This window comes from Musca domestica, unplaced genomic scaffold (genome assembly GCF_030504385.1).
Source record: "Musca domestica strain aabys unplaced genomic scaffold, Musca_domestica.polishedcontigs.V.1.1 14, whole genome shotgun sequence".
Taxonomy (NCBI): domain Eukaryota; kingdom Metazoa; phylum Arthropoda; class Insecta; order Diptera; family Muscidae; genus Musca; species Musca domestica.
Window position 1 is genome coordinate 3067790 of NW_026712192.1, and position 19066 is coordinate 3086855.

At 42.6% G+C, this 19066-nt stretch overlaps 1 protein-coding gene across 2 annotated transcripts in view; it reads right to left on the reverse strand.

Moving 5' to 3' along the window:
* LOC101899543 (probable E3 ubiquitin-protein ligase HERC2) overlaps positions 1 to 19066 on the reverse strand; it is a 43235-nt gene that overhangs the window by 9815 nt on the left and 14354 nt on the right. For both annotated transcript variants that reach the window (XM_059119111.1, XM_011295325.3), the window contains exons 3-9: positions 14442 to 15408; positions 11833 to 13882; positions 11608 to 11761; positions 9109 to 10026; positions 7961 to 9048; positions 7526 to 7899; positions 57 to 7457 (exon numbers count right to left, since the gene is read on the reverse strand). In XM_059119111.1, coding sequence (XP_058975094.1) covers positions 57 to 7457; positions 7526 to 7899; positions 7961 to 9048; positions 9109 to 10026; positions 11608 to 11761; positions 11833 to 13882; positions 14442 to 15408 — 12952 coding nt within the window. The remainder of the gene's footprint in view (positions 1 to 56; positions 7458 to 7525; positions 7900 to 7960; positions 9049 to 9108; positions 10027 to 11607; positions 11762 to 11832; positions 13883 to 14441; positions 15409 to 19066) is intronic.

Genomic DNA, 19066 nt, shown 5'->3' on the forward strand with positions numbered 1-19066 from the left:
TGAAATGCAAAAAAATTGTAATTTTCAAATTTCTCAAAAACGAAGTGACCACAAACCTGTTATGGGCAACATGGCCAAACATGGACACAGCAGCTCTGAAAAATGATGCAGCAACACGAGACGTGCATGTAAAGCTTCGGGTGGCAAATCTCTAACCAAATCATATTCCAGCGGGGGATTAGGTGGCGGTCTTACTCTTTCCGATAACTGCGATGTCGAAAGAGCCAATGTGTGTGCCGAACCACAGGTAACTTTGACAATATGTTTGCCCACCAAAGCATGTACCAACCGCGGTCTCTGTATGGCACTAACCGTACCATCTCCCAGTTGACCTTCATCGTTGTCACCCCATGTATACACCTCGCCATTGTCTGTGCAGGCCACACAATGCAAAGATCCCGTGGCAATGGACACAACTTTCTTTCCCTGTAGAGCGGCCACCTTTTTGGGTCGGCGCACATGATCCACCGTTCCATGACCCAAACGATGAAAATCTCCCTTACCCCAGGTATAAACAGCACCCGATTTTGTAAGGGCCACTGAAAATTGTGAGCCACATTCTACTTTTATGACACCCAAACCCGAAAGACTTTCAATTTTGACAGGAACTTTACAGCCATCCGAGCCACCACGTCCCAATTTGCCATAATCTCCATCGCCCCAGCTCCAAACATTGTCATCGTCGGTAATACACAACGTCTGGGCATCGCCCGAGCCGCAGGCAATATCTATGGCCCTATAGCCTAGCAGGGCTTCTACCAACTTTGGTCTCAGCTGATCCTCGGAATCACCATGTCCCAAACGACCATAACGTCCTTTGCCCCAGGTCAAAACATGGCCTGATGCTGTAATGGCCGCCGAATGGGCACTGCCGCAAGCAATATCCACAATACCAATACCGGTGAGATCCTCAATCAGTTTGGGACGATCATAACCCATGCGATTGCCATGACCCAATTTACCATCTTCACCCTCGCCCCACGAGTAGACTTCACCGTCAGTTGTAAGGGCCAGACAATGTTTGCCGCCCGAATTTACCGCCACTTTTTTCACAAAAACATGTTGCAGCGATGCCACCAGTGTGGGCACTGCCCAAGAGTCTGTACCACCCACACCAAGCCTTCCACCGCAACCATAACCTGTAGCAAAGAGTTTTCCATCCGGTGTAACTGCAAATAAGGTTTGTTCTCCTCCAGCCAATTGCACTGGGCGCAGCAAACTTAAAGCTTCACATGGCGTTGGTGTCTTAATGCGACTGCCTTCGAGGCCACCCAATTGACCACGATGATTGTGGCCCCAGCCGTAAATGGTGCTGGCACCACCCCACGATAAGGCCCAATCATCGGGACGTCTGTTTAGCCATTGCAGCAATTGACTGTCATGTTCGGTCTTAAACAAACTATGATCTTCGTGCATAAACTGTAGGCTCTCCCCCGCAGTTGAACATGGCGTCATGGGACCAGCAGATGCTGCACCACCTCCACAAGCTCCTCCAGACTCCTGCAATGACAATGTCATAACGGTATCTATATACTGTATCAAGCTACTGGTGCTAGGCGTTAACGTATTTACCATGGCCGTGAGGCAGGGTTGTGGTGAGGGATTTGTGGCCGTGCTCGTCGAAGATCCCAAAGATGTTGTTGAGTTCATCATGGAAGACGATCCTCCGCCCGGTTGCGGTGTATGCGAATGAGCCTGCTGATTGGGTTGTGGCATCATTTCGGCAAATTTCTTTCTCACTTCCATGCAAAATGACTTGGGCAACTCGCTACGTTTTATCAGGGATTGGGCGACGCGTACAGCAATGCAGTAGCGTTTAAACCACGCCCATTTGTGTACATCGGCCGGTGGTAAAACGGCATCCAATTGCATATCACAGGCAAGGGCGGCCAATGTCTTGAAATAGTCGGAATGCATCAGATGAATGCCACCCCTTACCTGTGGCTCTTCATATTCATATTGACGCAATAGTTCTGGTATCAGGGGCATGAGAATTGGATTTAAGGAAGCGTCCAGCGGCTTGGGAGCATGCTTCGTTAGCAGCACTGCATGTAACCGCTTCAGAGACCAAATACGTTGTGTTGTTGTCAGCGAATTTAATTGAGCACAAGCCGCCAAGGCAGCTGCTAAACGCAACAGGACACTGGTGTTGTTGGGACCCAAACGTTCATCTAGTAAAGCCATCACCAAAGGCATCGATGGCTGAGACAAGACCGCACGATCTGAACCCCTTTCATTCATTGTGGTGGCCGGCATTATGGCATGGACCCAAAAACGCCAACCCCAACCATTTACCGAACTGTCTGAAGTGAATTTCCATTTCATTTCATCACCGGGAATACGTATTTCCGACGCCCACTGGGCAAACTCCCGACCGGAACGCATTGCAATAACACGACCCGAACCATCCATAATGACCAAAGGGTCATTGCGTTTTTCTGTTGAACAATTCGAATCGAACTCCAAACGTAAAGCCTCAGCTCCGGGTATCTTGACATGACCAGTGGTCGTAACGTTGTCAACATAAGGGTGGCTGCTCTCCTGCATTACAGGCTTAGGTACTTTGCCCAGGCTGTAGCGTGATGTACAAAGATCTTCCAATTCAGTTATGCAAGTCTCCAGAAGCATAGCCCCAATTGTGGGACTGTTGGAGCCCAATGCAATCAAGGTCTCGGCAATTGTTTGGGCAGTACTCGAGGGACCAGTGCGCCCAGCAACACTTAACTTCAGTAACTCCACCAGACTCTTGGCCTCCGATTCGCCCAACAACGATGTGAAATCATCCAAGCCTGTCAAGGATGTTTCATTTATCATCTCCTCCTGGTTATTCATGGTGGCCGCCATAACAGACATTGCAGAGGCCGACATTTTCGAATGTTTGTGTGGTGCAGTACTCGACAATGATGCCGACAATGACATCGAACCGGTTAGGCTATGGAAAGCACTCAGATCTGAACGTATACGTTCTGCCCCTCTCTCTGTCATAGAGGATGTTGGCATAACACTGCTGGGTATTTCAGCTTCTGGCGATGGTTCGTGAACAGCTGGATCGGAAGCATCGGCCAGGGCTTCTCCGCCACCTTGAGCTATAACTTCATTGGTATTGTTGACAATTTGTTGTTGGCTACTTTGATGGCTCAGAGTATCTCTCATACCACCACCACCACCAGTGCCCATCATTCCTCCACCACCCCCGGCACTGGTTTCCGTATCAATATCACTGCTCAGTCTTTCATTTAAATTCACTTTGCTATGACTAGTCAGGGCGGCAACAATCAGTTGACGTGCCTGCAAAATACTCATGGCATTCAACACATAATTCAGTGCCGTTTGTCGGGCTCCGTTCGTTTCCAAAGACAACAGCGTTTCACTTAGGCTGGCTTTGCTGGGCGTTTTACTATTGCCACTGCTTGTAGAGGGCGCCACACAAACCGTTGGCTCGGCATCATATATACCCAAACTAGTGCCGCCCAATGGATCTTTGGTCGTTGCAAATGGCACCGGTCCCTTTTTCTCATCTTCCGAGGGCGATTGTGGCAGACCCCAGGCAATGGAATGTGAACTGCCGCATGCAACACGATTTACAAATACCGAGTCCAAACCAATTACCAAGGCGGGTTTCTTGTTCACCACCGTATTACCGGAACCCTGTTGACCATGATCGTTATCGCCCCAGGCAAAGACCTGTCCCGTGTCCGTGACAGCCAAGCAGTGTAAGGCGCCAACGGCAACATGAATAACTTTGCGTCCTCTTAATCCCTGTATGGGTTGAGGTTTACGAACATGCTGATCACTGCCATGGCCGAGGCGATAGTAATCACCTTTGCCCCATGTCCAAACTTCTCCAGTTCGTGTTAGGGCAAGACTAAATTGGGCGCCACACTCGATTTGTATGACACCAATGCCACTCAAACGTTCAATTTCATGCGGTACAGATGAGCCCTCCGAACCACCTCTACCCAATTTGCCAAAATCACCATCACCCCACGAGTATACGGCACCATCCTCGGTTAGGGCCAAAGTCTGTGCATCCCGACTGCCACATGCCACCTGTATTACCCGCTTTCCGCTTAGGCCAGCCACCAGCTTCGGTTTCAATTGGGTTGCATTGTCACCATGTCCCAGGCGGCCATATTCACCCAATCCCCAGGTATACAACTCACCAGCTGAGGTTATGGCTGCGCTGTGCGAGGAGCCACAGGCAATGTCTCGTATCTTTTTCGAACGCAGTGCTTCAATCATTTTTGGCTTATCCATGGTCAAACGATTGCCATGACCCAATTTGCCATCTTCACCCTCGCCCCAAGAGAAAATTTTACCATCCAAAGTCAGCGCCAGGGCATGTTTACCTCCAGAATGCACGGCAACTTTCTTCACCACATATTGATGCAGAACTGGAACTTGACGTGGCACCGAAACATTGGCACTGGTACCCAAGCCCAAACGCCCATTGGTACCCTCACCACAGGCATACACCTTACCATCTTGGGACACAATAAAAAGCGATTTCGAGCCGCCCGCAATGTGTATGGGTCGCAGACGACTAATGGTTTGTGAAAATGTGGGCACCTTCACTTTGGATCCCTTAAGGCCACCCAATTGTTCCTTATCATTCAAACCCCAAACCATCACGGTGCAAGGTGGATCACTCAGTGAAGAGGAAGATTTGGGATCCGCATATGATGACATGGATAGGTTTTGATTGGAATCCGATAGGTTGTCATATTCACAAGCCAAAAATGAGGCATTCATCAGCATCAAATCCAGGTCGGTTTGTTTGCGGCGCCCAACGATGTTCAGGGCGTGAACCTTGCATTGTATACCATTGTTGCGACACTGTTTAATGACTATCTCAATCCAGGGGTAGTATTGCCGTACATCGGTCATTAGAGCCACTGTGGTGTCGGTGATTTTTATGGAGATCCAAGAGTATTCCTTCAAGTTGCCAATGCTGTCACCGACTCGTGTTACCACCAAAGAAGGCATATGCGAATGATCACTGGGACTCACCGTAATCGATAGGCTGTGTACCAGAACATTTTCATGCATTTCCAGGCGTATCCAATGTTTTCCCTGGGTACTCGAGGAACTTTGCCAACAATTGGGACTGCGGTCTAGCAAATGTTTGGCGGTTGATTCATTGGAGGATACACTCAGAGAGCGTATGCAACGGGACCAGTCTTCAATGAGATCACTGGCATTGGGTACCGAATGGCTATTCAATCCCAGCAGGGTACAACCTTGGGCCGAAGTACCCACCGTTTCTATGTCATTTATTGAGCCCTTCCAGCCGGGATGTTGAGGGAAATCAACGCAAACATTTTTCCCATTGACCGACGTTACCGTGCCCACACTTCCACGCATAATGTTTCCCCATTTATAGCGTGGAGCTGCTCTCATACGGACTTGCGAACCTATTACCACCTGGGAAGATGTTATGCCACCGCCGCCACCACCACTTTCCAAACTAGCCACCGACGAAGTACTGAGTTTATCAACCGGCTTCTCTAGCAACTCAATGTGGACAAAACATACCCAATAAGTATTACCATGCAGCTGCCAATCTACCTGTACATTTAGGTCATGCAATCCCTCCGTGTCCACCTTGAGCACTGCGCCAATATCGCCCTGTTTAATTTCTTCAAAGTCGCGACAACAGCGCACAATCATGCCCGGACACACCAAGCCGCGTACATACATGGCATATTGGTCGGCTGTTTGGAAATCTTTACGAGTCTGATATTTAAATTGATGATCCTGAACCGAAGAGCCCTCCACGGTGTCGGAACTTGTGTCAACACTGTCATTGTCCTCCGAATCACATTCGGCATCTTGTAGCGATAATTTTTGGTGGGGTGTTGCAACCACCGTCTCAGATGGTGTGGGCGCCATTAACTCGGCCGGATCATTATAGTCTGTGGGATCAATGGTATTATTACAAATATCAGGATGTTCCAATATCCATTGGACTATTTGTTCGGGTGTGGGCATCATCGGATAGACGGTCAATTGTTTAACAGCCAATTCTACGGACTTTTTGCTAAAACCCATTTCCATAATTTGGGATATCAACGACATGGAGGTGTTCATTGTGGTATCGGAATCTTTGATTTCAATGTTTGAGGGAATACTGGTTGAGCTGGTGCCGGTGGCTTCATCGAATACCCCCATATTGTAGATGGGTGTGCCATGGATCATTGTGGCCTGCATTGAAGAGGGCATGTTGCCAGCGCCGGCATTACGCGATGATGAGGAACAATTATCGTTGAGTTCCGAATGGACATGGGATGCCAACACTTGGGAACAATTTAAAGCTGCCGTAGCCAATTCACTGTACGTATAGCAGGCCTTGACCGGTGAGGGTTGTGTGGCCCTAATTAAAATACTTTGAATTAGAAGTTCCGTTTCATTTGAACCCAGCATAAATTGTGTTGAAGTGTTGTTTATTTGATCTTGCTCTTCGCCACCGTCGTGGTGATGCTGGTGTTTACTCTGTTGTTCCGTGTTACCTATTCCCTTGGTGGTTTGTTCCTCATCGGAAATACTTTCTTCGGATGAATAGGAACACATGCCTGGAGATCTTTGTTTTAGTATTTTACGTAAGGAAGTTTGATGACGATACAGCACACAGTTGGCATTCAATACAGCCAATTGAATTTGCTGCGAACGCAGTAGGCTTATATCAATTATATTTGGTACCGACTCTTTGCGTTCTCCCGGTCCATATAATAACACTGACCATGAGTTTAGTAACATTTCATTCATTGGCAGCCGAGAGAGGCTAAATACCGAGTAGTCGGCACTTTCCAAAGCGGCACTCAGTGATATCTTGCGGCATTCTCCATTCAGGGATTGATTATCGGTGCTTAGCAAACATTTGCCTTTGGTGGTGAAACCACAAATTGTGGCTGTGGTACCCTCATGGCAAACTTGCAATCCCACCCTGGGTCGTATGTCACAACCACCAATTGTGGTCAGCACTCCCATTACAAATATATATTCATTCTCCAGGTGTTGTAAATCCAAGCCATCTTCGCCGAACAATTCGGCTGCCACACAAAGTTTTTGTGAAAGGAAAGAATTTATGGCGGTATTCCATACGGGTAGGGTATGGAGTTTTCTCAACAAAGTTATAATTTCCTCAGCCACCGTGCCAGAATGTGAAGATGTTAACAATATTCGGGGTTTATTTTCCGTGGTAGTTTGTAAAAGCGACGAATCATTCGGACAATACAGAGTCAGTTTTCCCAAAGTGGAAAATATTTGTCTAACCAATGCGGTCATCTTATTGAGATCACCCTCGTCACTCCAATGCAGTAGAACAATTTGCAGCAAGCGTAGACAGTGGATTTTTCGAAAAACATCTTGTTCTCGGCTGGTTGGTTGTTCCAATAGATTGATGTAGAAATCAATCCAAATGGGTGAGGTTAAGTGTTTTGACAAGGATATGGATTCACCTGCAAATAAGAGAACATCATTTTTTATTAATTTTCGGAAAGTCATTGTTGTTTTATGCAAAACTCACCTGCAATTGCCTTCAAGAATCCCAATGTTGTCCAGTTATCCAGACCACAAATATTAGCCAGCGTTGAATCAGGATTTAAGATTGAGCGAAACATTGAAGATATGCCACGTACTGCATTTTTATCCATCTTTTCGGAATGTAGGCCAATCCCGACGGAGACAATTTGCAGGAATTTTGTGCAGGCATAGCGTAACAATTTTGTGGGATGAGATTCTCCATTCAATGAGGAATCATAAGTTATTTCTTCTTTTTCCGTTTCCGAATCAGGTGAGACAATATTCAAGGCGCTGTCGGCTAAACGTAGGTCATATTGACCCTCCTTGCCCATACGATATGAGTTGGTGGCCCCAGTATACCATTCCACGCGTACCCAACTAGAAACAAAATCACATAAGTTACATGTAAAATGATAAAAAAAGAGTTCCGAAGATTTACCCATCCTCTCCCACTTCACTGATAATTCTACCCTCTCCCGGCGGATTGCCATCTTGATCGCCCCATTTCCAATCGGCACCTCGCACAATGCGCGTACCAATTTTCATTAGTTTTGCCAATTCCGGTCCGGTTAAATTTGCCTTATTTGATTTCTGTTTGAGTATGGTATCTTCATAGACCGTTGACAGTTCATAGGTATTCTTTACAGCCGGTATATCTCCACCCGTTTGACTTAGCAAACCCAAAACGGTACCCAAAGTACCCGAGTTGATAAGCAAACTCAGCTCATTGGAACTTACATCCTTGGCCAGAATACCAAATATACTTAGCAAAAATCTAGCCCTGGGTAATTTCTTGAGAAAAACATAGGTGCCCAAATTCGAATTATCCTTGCCGGTGTTGTTGTATTTCGACTTTAAATGTATTTGTTCTTGATTGACCAGTCTCTGGAGTTCGTACACTGACCATTCCAATATTTTGGCCTGGGCCAACATTAAATTGGCCTTCTGGAATGCCGTTATCGAGCCGAGATCATCCAATATATTTGTGGTCGTTTGTTTGTTGCCCTTCAAATGTAGACCCAAATAACCGCTCAACATATTATATTTCACAGCATCCATTAGACCATTGACTTGCAGGATAGTGTGAAACATTTCCAAACCCTGTCGACGTATTTGATAACGTTGCACCTGACAATACATGGCTCTGCGTACCGTCTCAACATCACAGATTTCTTGCATTACAAATTCGACAATTTCATTCATAATTGTGGTATTCACATCTCCAGAGAAATACCATTTTTCACATAGTCTACGTATGAGTTCGCCGCTAAGTCTTGTCTCAACTTCGGGTTTCTTATCTTCGTAATCCAGATCGGCTGCGGCCTGTTGCTTAATTTCATCATGGGATGCCTTGCGTTCACTTAAAATAACATTGTTATCTCCCGCCTCTAGGAGATTTTCATTTGAGGCATGATTTGTAAGGGTTGGTGGTATTTGGACAGTGGCAAGTGGGGGTGGTGGCATTGCAACTATCTCTGCAGCTGGTGGTAGATTGCGATCGATATTTGAAGCTTCCAACAGGGATTCCTTAAAGGAAGAATAGAGTAAACAATTGATTTTAAACTTTAAAATATTTCTCCAGCTTACCTGCGATTGATTCAGTTTTTGGGCAACATTCTGACTCTGTATCGTAACATTAAGTATATCCTCGGGTTTGGCACATACCAATTGTTTCTTGGCCACACGCATTTCACCAATAATTTTACGCACAATTTGCTTAAATCGCGGTAATTTATGGAGTATGGGCAATTTGTGAAGACCTTCTTGTTCCAAACTTACCGCTGGCCGTACCTCGTACAATAGAAAACGCAAACGTTCCAACATGGGAGCACATACCTCTTTATAGCTGCGATTCAATTGTTGCCGTATTCGAACTACCGACCATTTGGTTTGATATATTAAACGAATAATTTCTGAAATTTGCTTTGGTAATTTTCCGGCGGGATTTGTTGTAACACCACCCAAATCTCGTTCAATCGTCGTCAATATTAAACCACCCAAACTTTGATGGCGTATCAAGACTGCCGTTAATAAACGTTCCAATTCTTGTACTGGATGTTCGGCTGGAAATTCTTGATGCCATATCAAATTGTTTTCCTTGCAAAAACGTTCAGAAATTGTCATCCATGTGACGACCAAGGGATCGGTTAAACGTCCATCCGATAGTCCGGAGACAAGCGTTTCAATACGTTGTTGTACATTGTTGGGTGATAGTATGGTGGCTCCAATAGTTGCCATTGTATGGGCTGGTGGTTCGGTAGGTGTACTGCCAGCAGTACTGGCACTGCTGCGAGCTTCACCCTTTTCTTCATCGAACGGATTACTGGGTTGTAGTACCTGCAAACCTCCACTTAAGATACTTGACTTTATAATTGTTTTACATTGCAACTCGGCCGGCTGGGGTGGAGGACCAATTTGTAGGGTGTTAACAACCAATCCCAAAAGATAGGCCAACGCCCGCTCGGAATTGAAATGGGTAAGAACTTTGCTCTGCTGCAGATGGGGCTGAAAATTGAAAAGAAAAAAAATAAATTAAGTAAAAGTAAATTTAAGATTTTAGGAAAAACATATTTTTACGGATATTCTGCAACCCATAAAATAGGTCTTGAAGAGGTCTTCTGTAGATATAAAAGACCTTGCTTCAACAGAGGCCCTTTTTAGAAACCTTCTGAGGTCTTCTGTAGATAAAAAAATTACAGAAGACTTCTAGAATGACTAATCTAAGGTCTTAACAGGAACTGCTTTGCTTTGAACTGATAGGAAGGCTTAAAAGTGTTAGGCATAGAAATTTGTTTTTGGGCCTCGAAGATCCTTAAATAGTGCAGGAGTCTTTTAAGTTCTTATATTGCAAATAGCCTTAAAAATATCCTTATGAGAGGATGGACTTTCAAGATGCCTTCTGTAAAAAGGAAAACTTTTCTCCTCCAAAGATAGGCAAATAGCCTTAAAAATATCCTTATGGGAGGATGGACTTTCAAGATGCCTTCTGTAGAATGGAAAACTTTTCTCCTCCAAACATAGAAAGGTAAGGTATATATAACACTCCTTTCTATGGTTGGATTTTCAAAAGGTCTTTTATAGAAGGAACACCTCTAAAGAGGTTCTCCAGAGATGATATGTGAGGTACAGATTGCACTCCTTCTTAGAGATTGTCTTAAGTTGGACTGGAAGTTGGACTGACTCGCATAGATGCGAGAAATGATTGACTACAGGTCTATCAGTCTTTCGTAGACTGGAGAGACTAATATATATTGAGATCATATCTTGTATTACCCGGGTGATAAACAATATTCTAAAGGACCTGGAAATTAAGGAACAAAGGTAGTGGCTAACGCTGACGATGTGGTACTGCTGATTGCGAGTAAATTCTTGCAAATTATTTCAGATCTCATGCAGGGAGCTCTTGTGAAACTCTCTAAATGGGCACGATGCAACGGACTCGGCGTGAACCCATCTAAAACTGAGCTCGCGCTTTTTGCAAGCAAGCGGAAAATCCCAGATTTTTCGCTACCTATGCTGATAGGAGTTAGGTTAAGGCTGACAACGGATGCTAAGTACCTTGGTACCGTCTTTGACCAAAAATTAAATTGAAAAAAGGAACATCAAGGAGCGAGCGAAGAGAGGTTTAAACGCACCTATTCTTGTAGAAACTCTATAGGGAAGAGTTGGGAGTTAAGCCACATATAATCAAATGATTATATGAATCATTTGTTCGGCCAATACTAACTTATGGAGGGCTAGTATGGTGGCAAGCTACCTTCAGTAAAAGCATTAATAAAGTCCAAAGAGTAGCATCGTTACTAATTACATGTGCGGTTAAGAGCACACCCCAACCTGCACTCCACACTCTATTAAAAAACTCAAGTCTTTTTGTAGAGAGACAGGCTGCTGGTGTGCCCTACGACTCAATGAACTGGCTCAATGGCGCAGTCAGTCCTAATAGAAGGCCTTTTTCAATAGATCTCTATTTCTTAGCTAATTTTCTTTTAAAAAAAAAACCTTCCAAGGTGCCTTCGACAAGTGGAGAAACCTTCCAAACGGATAGATCGACCTTCCAGAGCTGTTCTACAAATTTCAATGGCTTACCTTTTCTTCGCTTATATTCGGGGCATAACGGCCAACCTTGTAATGACTTAATATGTACTCCAGACACGAACGATAATTGGTGTTATTTAAGTCCACCGAAAGATCCTTTCCAATGCTCTCATTAAGGTAATCATTGATGCAAGAATTCTCATGTCTAAAAGATTTAAAAATATCGCGGGATTAGAAGTCATGGCCTTCTCTTTTTTCCTCCATTAAACTACTTACTGGTAATCATTGATGTCACAAACATAACCATTTAAAATAATCCATTTGCCACCATCCAATAGATGATTCTCAAAATCATTCTTACGTATCAGCACCATTTCCTCCTGTTGTTGCTGTGTCATTGAGGAGTTCTTCAAATTTCCCCTACATATGATACCCGGCCAGCCCAAATCATCCGAGTCCTGTATATCACTATCACATATGAGACGATTTAAATTATCTAAGGCATGCAGTAGAGGAACAAAATGATGAGACCAATCGAATGCCGGCATAAGGGTGGGGCGATCACGTTTCAAAATAATAAGGCCAATTAGAAGTTCATAGAGCAATGTGTCGGAGATGTCAGTCATTAGGATGTCGGCAACACCATCCTTGCCTTGCAAGGCCACCTCATGGGCTTTCTGCAGGGAATGTATGCATAGGCTAATAGCACTTTGAACATATTTGCTAAGCAGTAGTTCGGCACCGGTGAGATCCTCATTTTTGGGACTTTCGTGAATATGGGAAAATAGGAGACGTTGGAAGCGGTGCAATAAATCTAAACTGGGACTAGAATGTTCCAACGATTGTAGCGAATTCAATGAGGGATTATTGTCTTCTTCTGAGGTCTTGAGGCAACCATTATTGAGTACTAGCTGGGTTAGTTTAGCCTGGGTCAATGCAGAGTTGTTGCGTAGCAATTGTTTGATTAGATGCAGCAAGGGTAGATTATGTCCATTATCGGCACAGCAGTCATTACACTCCAGTCGTATGGCTTGTTTTAAGGCCGTCTCCAAGCCTCCTTCCGCCATTAGGGAACCCACCAATAAATCCGTCATAAATCTATGGCCTGCTGTGGAAATTCCCGGCTCCGATGGCAGTAGTGACGTTAATGTTTGTGCTCTTTCTGAGGCAGTTGGTAAAAGTACGCTCCAGCCAACTTGCAGAGCCCATTGGGCAGCTTCTTGCATTGTTTTCAAGACATTTGCCCCACCAGCTAGGCTGAGTATACGAGTTTTTAAACTGACCAATAAACGTGAGCCCTCTGAGAGCCCCACACTTTTTGCCACAATACCATTTGCAATTAGAGCATGCAATTGCAGCCTCAAAAGATTTAAGCAGGCCACCGCCACACATTCGGCTTCTTGATTGGGTGTCTGGCGATTATTCGAGTCCTGTCCACAAACCATGCCCAGCAATTGATCCAGCAGACGGAATGTCTGTTCGCTCAGATCGATGACAAATGGTATACGTGCCGGTATTCCCTGTATAGAAGTTTGACTCCAAATGATGCTTTGCGCCGCCCCACATGCTATGCCATAGGCGAACACCGAAGGATGTGTGGCCAATATGGGCTGTTTTACCAAAGGTTCTTTACAAATCGAGGCGGGGCATATTTGCTGGTAATCGTTGCGACCCCAGCCGAACACCTCACCACCATTGGCACTCAGGGCCAAACAATGCGAGACACCTATGGCCACATCAATTATGGTCTTTGATTGTAGGGCTGTTATTAATTTCGGTGTACTTAGACACTGTACTTGTTTATCCAATTGGCTGTGACCCAGGCGTCCACCACTGGACTTACCCCAGGAATATAACTTGCCATCGCATGTCAGGGCCACCGAGAATTGTGCTCCAGCAAAGACACGTTGTACACGTGGCAGCGTATCAATTATTTGTGGTATTGGTGATCCATTACAGGAACCATTACCCAATTTACCAAAGTCACCATCACCCCAGGCATATACCAATCCGCTGGCAGTTACTGCTAAAGTATGGGCATCACCGCTACCCAGGGCCACATCAATTATTTTGTGTTCAGCCAATGCAGTAACAGGCATTGGCAAAAGTTTATCATCCGAATTGCCATGACCCAATCGGCCATAGGTTCCACGTCCCCAGGTGAACAGAGTGCCATTGAAAGTGATAGCCGCACTATAGGAACAACCAACATGCACCGATTTTACAGTACTTTCGAGGGCATTAATTTTTGTGGGATGTTCTCGGGGTAGAGTATCACCATGACCCAGGCGACCACCAACACCATTGCCCCAGGAGTAGGCATTTCCTGGAAAAAGAAATAGAATATATGATTTATTAAAAGAAGCATAGAGGAGAATTGTTATAAATAAAAGACCCATATCTATTCAAAAAATAAGGTATCGTAGAGGTTTTGGAGAGATTTTTTAGAATTTTTCTACAGAATGGAAAGAACGCCTTTCGAAAAGACTATTTACTATATCTTCTGCAGTGCAGAAACCTTTCCACTGAGTTTTTTTATGGATTGCGGAACTTTGAAAGGCCTCCGCAGATGTTTTCTATAAAAAAACTAAATTTCTAGAGGTATATAGGTACAACAATAGGTCTTCTGCAGACAGAGAAACTTTCTGTAGATTCTCTGTTGAGGATGGGGCTTTTAGAAGGTCTTATTTTTAATGAAAAGCTTTAAAATACCTTCTCTGGATAGACCTTTAAAAGTCAATCTTTGAAGATATTTTTTTTTGTAGATTGGATGTCTTGGATTTTGTCAGGAAAAAAGGCAACTTAAAAAGCACCCTCTGGGTAGGAGAAAAAACATATTACTCCATAATAAATCCTAATATAGTTTTATAACCCCTTCTACTTACCCATACTATCCACAGCCATGTAGTGTCGACCCTCACAATGGGCTGCCACAGCAATAACATGAACCTCGCTCATTTCCTCAATTAGCATTGGTTCAGTTTCTGGTTTCGAAATACGCCATGTATACATTTTACCATCCTGCGTTAGGAATAGCACATACTCTTCCGATATAACCACCTGTTGTACTTGAAAATAGAAATTCAAAACTGGTGCTGAATATTGACTAAAGGTTGTTTGATTTCCATTCAGGGGCATGCCAACTGCCGGTTCGGCAGTAAAACCATTCTGGTGTGGGTTTAACGACAACCATCCCAGGGCATATATGCGTTGCTCATGCAATTGTGGGGTACTTGAGGAAATATTATTGTTGTTATTTGTGGTAATAGAAGCACCCGCCCCACAAGAACCACTCTCTTGAGAACTTTGATTAATGAGCGATGTCTTGCCCAAAGCTGCCGAATATTTATTCATTGCATTGTAATTGGTCTGTATGGAATGTGCTGAAGGCATGTGCGGTTTGGCCAAACGATCCAAATGGGATATTATCACAACTGCTGCCTGTTTCAGATCAACATTTGCATTTTCCTGATCGGGCAAGGTAAGGAAACGTAGAAAACATTCTGTTGCACTGGATGGCAAGACGTTGGCTGAGCCATTTGGAGCTAGACCATAATTGCCAATGGATTCGTAGCGTTTTAAAATTGGCACCAATGGTGCACCCGAGTTTTGTGGTACATCACGATTATCATCGGTTGATTTATCTTTTTCCCAGAGGGTGAATAAGAGTACCACAGCTTCCAGTGATGCGGCTAAACTTCCTTTTTGTGCTCCCAATTCTAATAGCAAACAAAGGGCAGTATGTCGATCTTCTTTGGGTGCCAAACAACGACCGCCTAGAGGATCACCCAGGGCGACTTGTCGTAGGAATTTAATCGAACGTTCCAATACCTCAATCCATAGTGGCGAAACCTAAAATTAGAGAGATAAAAGAGATAAATAGAAGACATCAAAAACCAATGAGGAAAAGTCAAAAGTCGGGCGGGGCCGACTATATGATACCCTACACCACTATGCATATTTAGTAGAGCTCCCGAACAAGAGAATGTATTTGATGTAGGTCATACCACCTATCAACATTTGGCTTAAGAGCAACTATAATTTGTTTTCAGAGGGAACTAATATATGGGAGGCATATCCAATTCTGAATTGATTTTCACTAAATTTGACGGAGACATTTTAATCTTTTATACCAAATAACAATGTTATAGAGTGCATAATATCACTTCGAGAAGGATTTTATTAAAAAAGTTTATATCGGAGCAGAGTTCCACAAAATGGAAACGTACGTCCTGAAATTCACCCTATTTTGGCAGATATTAACCATTATTTGCACAATAAACCTGAAATCATATTAGTGATATATATGGAAGCTATATCCAAATCTTAGCCGTTCTCGATAAAATTTGGCAAAGGTATTTCCGAGCTCTATAAGATATCTGGATAGAAATCGGATAGAACATATATATGGGAGCTATAGCTATATTTGAACCGATTTTCTACGAATTCGATGTACTTGCTTCTAGACTAAATTCGGTCGGATGTATCAAAATTCAGGACTTTTGGTCTGATATTGGCTATTTGGTGCACAATTAACCCGAAATCGCTGGAGGATATATATGGGAGCTACATCTTAACCGATCTTCACAACATTTGGTACACTTATTTATTTATTTATTTATTTATTTATTTATTTAATTCATACTTAATACTAAAGCCTCCAAGGCCAATTAATTGTATTAATAAGGTACTCAATACCAAGTAGAAAAAATAAAAATAACTTATAAAAAACTATCACATTATTTAAAATCAAGATATAAAAGGCTCCCCAGCCAAAACTACAGAAAGAAAATCAAAAGTAAAAAAATGAATCAATAGGGGCATCATAACCAACAACAAGCAAATAATTTTTTTTTTTTTTTTTTTTTAAGGAAGGTAACCATAAATTTGACTATAAAGAAAATTAAACCATTAAAAAAGGGTAAAACGAAGATAATAAAAGCTCAAAACAACGAAACTAAATGGGATGAATACCAGGATACAGGACATGATTCAAAACTTTTAAACGAAAGGCATTATTAGAATGGGAAAAAATTCTAAGCTCAATAGGTAGATAATTCCACAAACGTGCAATACGTACAACAAAGGACTTTTCAAATGTTAAGTTATTTATTCTGGGTATTAATATCTGAGTACTCCTGGTTGACCTGGAAAAACTGAACATGTTAGCCAGAAACCTAGGAACTCCACCTCTGATTGTTTTGTAAAAATAATGCAATAACTTAACGGATAAAAATTGTTCAAAAGAAACTCCCAAGAAATCTATAACAAAATTTGAGATGTGATCACGTCTCTTCAAACAATACACAAATCTCACGATAGCATTAACTATACGCTTAACTCTTAAACAAAAACTATTTATCGTACCAGATACCAATTCAAGCCCATAATTAATATGAGGCATTAAAAGAGCATTCGCCAACCTCTTTTTAACCCACAATGGTAAAAATAAATTGGTGCCATATAATCTGCGAATAATAGCAAAAACTCTCCTCTGAACGGAACCGATATGAGTCTCAAAAGAAAGTTTCTCATCTACCAAAATACCCAACATTCTATGACAGCTTACAAAACTAATGAGATTACCATCAAGAGCAATATTGAGATTATATGCATGACTGCCAAACTTAAGAGCCTTTGTCTTTGACGGATTCAAAACCAGAGAATTTTCAAAACACCACTGTCCAATATGAACAAGACAATTATTAATTTCGCTTTCAAAAGCAATAGGGTTAATATAAGAATTAGTAAAAACGAGAAACACATCATCCGCATATAAGAGAGGAGTGCAATTCTCACCATAACAACACTCAGAAAGGCTATTGACATATAAAATGAAAAACAAAGGGCCTAATACAGAGCCCTGCGGAACACCGCACGAAAGCAGTGACACACTTGAAGATCTATCATTGTAGTAAACGAATTGGGATCTACCGGACAAATATGATAGAATAAGGTTACAAGCTGTCTCAGAAAAATCGAACTCATACATCAGTTTCCAGAGTAATATTTGATGAGAAAGAGAATCAAATGCCCTTGTTAGATCCAACGAAACAACTACAGTATCTTTTTTAAGATTCGAGTTATATCTCACTAAGTCAGTTAAGTACAGAAGCAAACTGGTGGTATTATGATTCCTACGGAATGCAAATTGACCATTATATATCTTGCTTGCAACATGAGCAAGTATTTGGTCCTTCATCACATGCTCACACACCTTAGCCATCACAGGGAGAACTGAAATAGGCCTGAGATCATCAGGGCTATGAACAACATTCCCCTTCGGAATTGGAACGACACGGGCTTGCTTCCACAAACAAGGAAACACAGACGACATCAAAACAGAATTAACCAAATCCAAAACAATATCACACACATAAGGAAAAATTAGTTTTAAGAAATCCACAGGTATTCCATCAACTCCGACAGATTTAGACTTTATTCTGCTAAGTGCAACAATAATTTCTTCCATACGAACACAACTAAAAGAAAATCCATCACTGCGTGCGTCCGAAAATTGCAAATCAATATTAGGCATATGTGAGTTCCTATGTTGAAAAAAATAGTTTAGATCATCAACATCAATGTCAAGAAACACATCATCACCACCAATACAACCCGAAGCCCTAAAAAAACGCCACATAGCAGTTGAACCCAACGTATTAAATTTCTTAGAGTAATACTTTCTACGCTCACGACGAATAACTAACTTCGCTCTATTACGATAACGACAAAAAATTTTCCAATTATCATTGCTTTTATTATCAACGTAAGCCTTAAAAGCCAAATCGCGAAGTGATCGGGCAAGTGTAATATGATTTGAACTAATCCAATTATCTCCAGATCGCATTTTTCTACGTACCAAAGGAACAAAATCAAACAACCCCAAAAAAAGATTTGATATTTGAGAACATTTAGCGTCAACATCCACAACATTCAGAATATCAATATTAAAGGCTGATAGATGAGAAAAAAAACCCGGCCAGTCAATACAAGAGTAATCTCGATACTCAACAAAATCGCAAAAAGTATTAACACCTATATTTAACGATGCAAAAATGAGTGAATGGTCAGATATCGATGGACATATTGCCTGATCAGATAGATGTACCATAGCACAATCATTTACCAGCATAAAATCAAGCAGCGAAGACGCACGATGTGTAACATCATAGTGAGTAGGTTTGGAATTATGGAAAACTGACAAGTTTAACCGGAAGCAGACTGAACGGACAGACGTAGATTTATGCGGATCAAACATATTAGCATTAAAATCACCCACTATAACAATTTTTGAATACTCCAAGAATAAATCGCTGTGAATATCTTCAAAAACATTAATATCACCTGGAGGAGGAAGATACACAACACCACACAGAACCTTTTCATCGCCGGACATAACCTCAATAAAAAGCGATTCGCATTTACCTATCACAGAAGATCTGAAAACGACTTTATGAGAAATATCACTAGAAATATATATACCAACACCACCACCTCTAGAGTATCG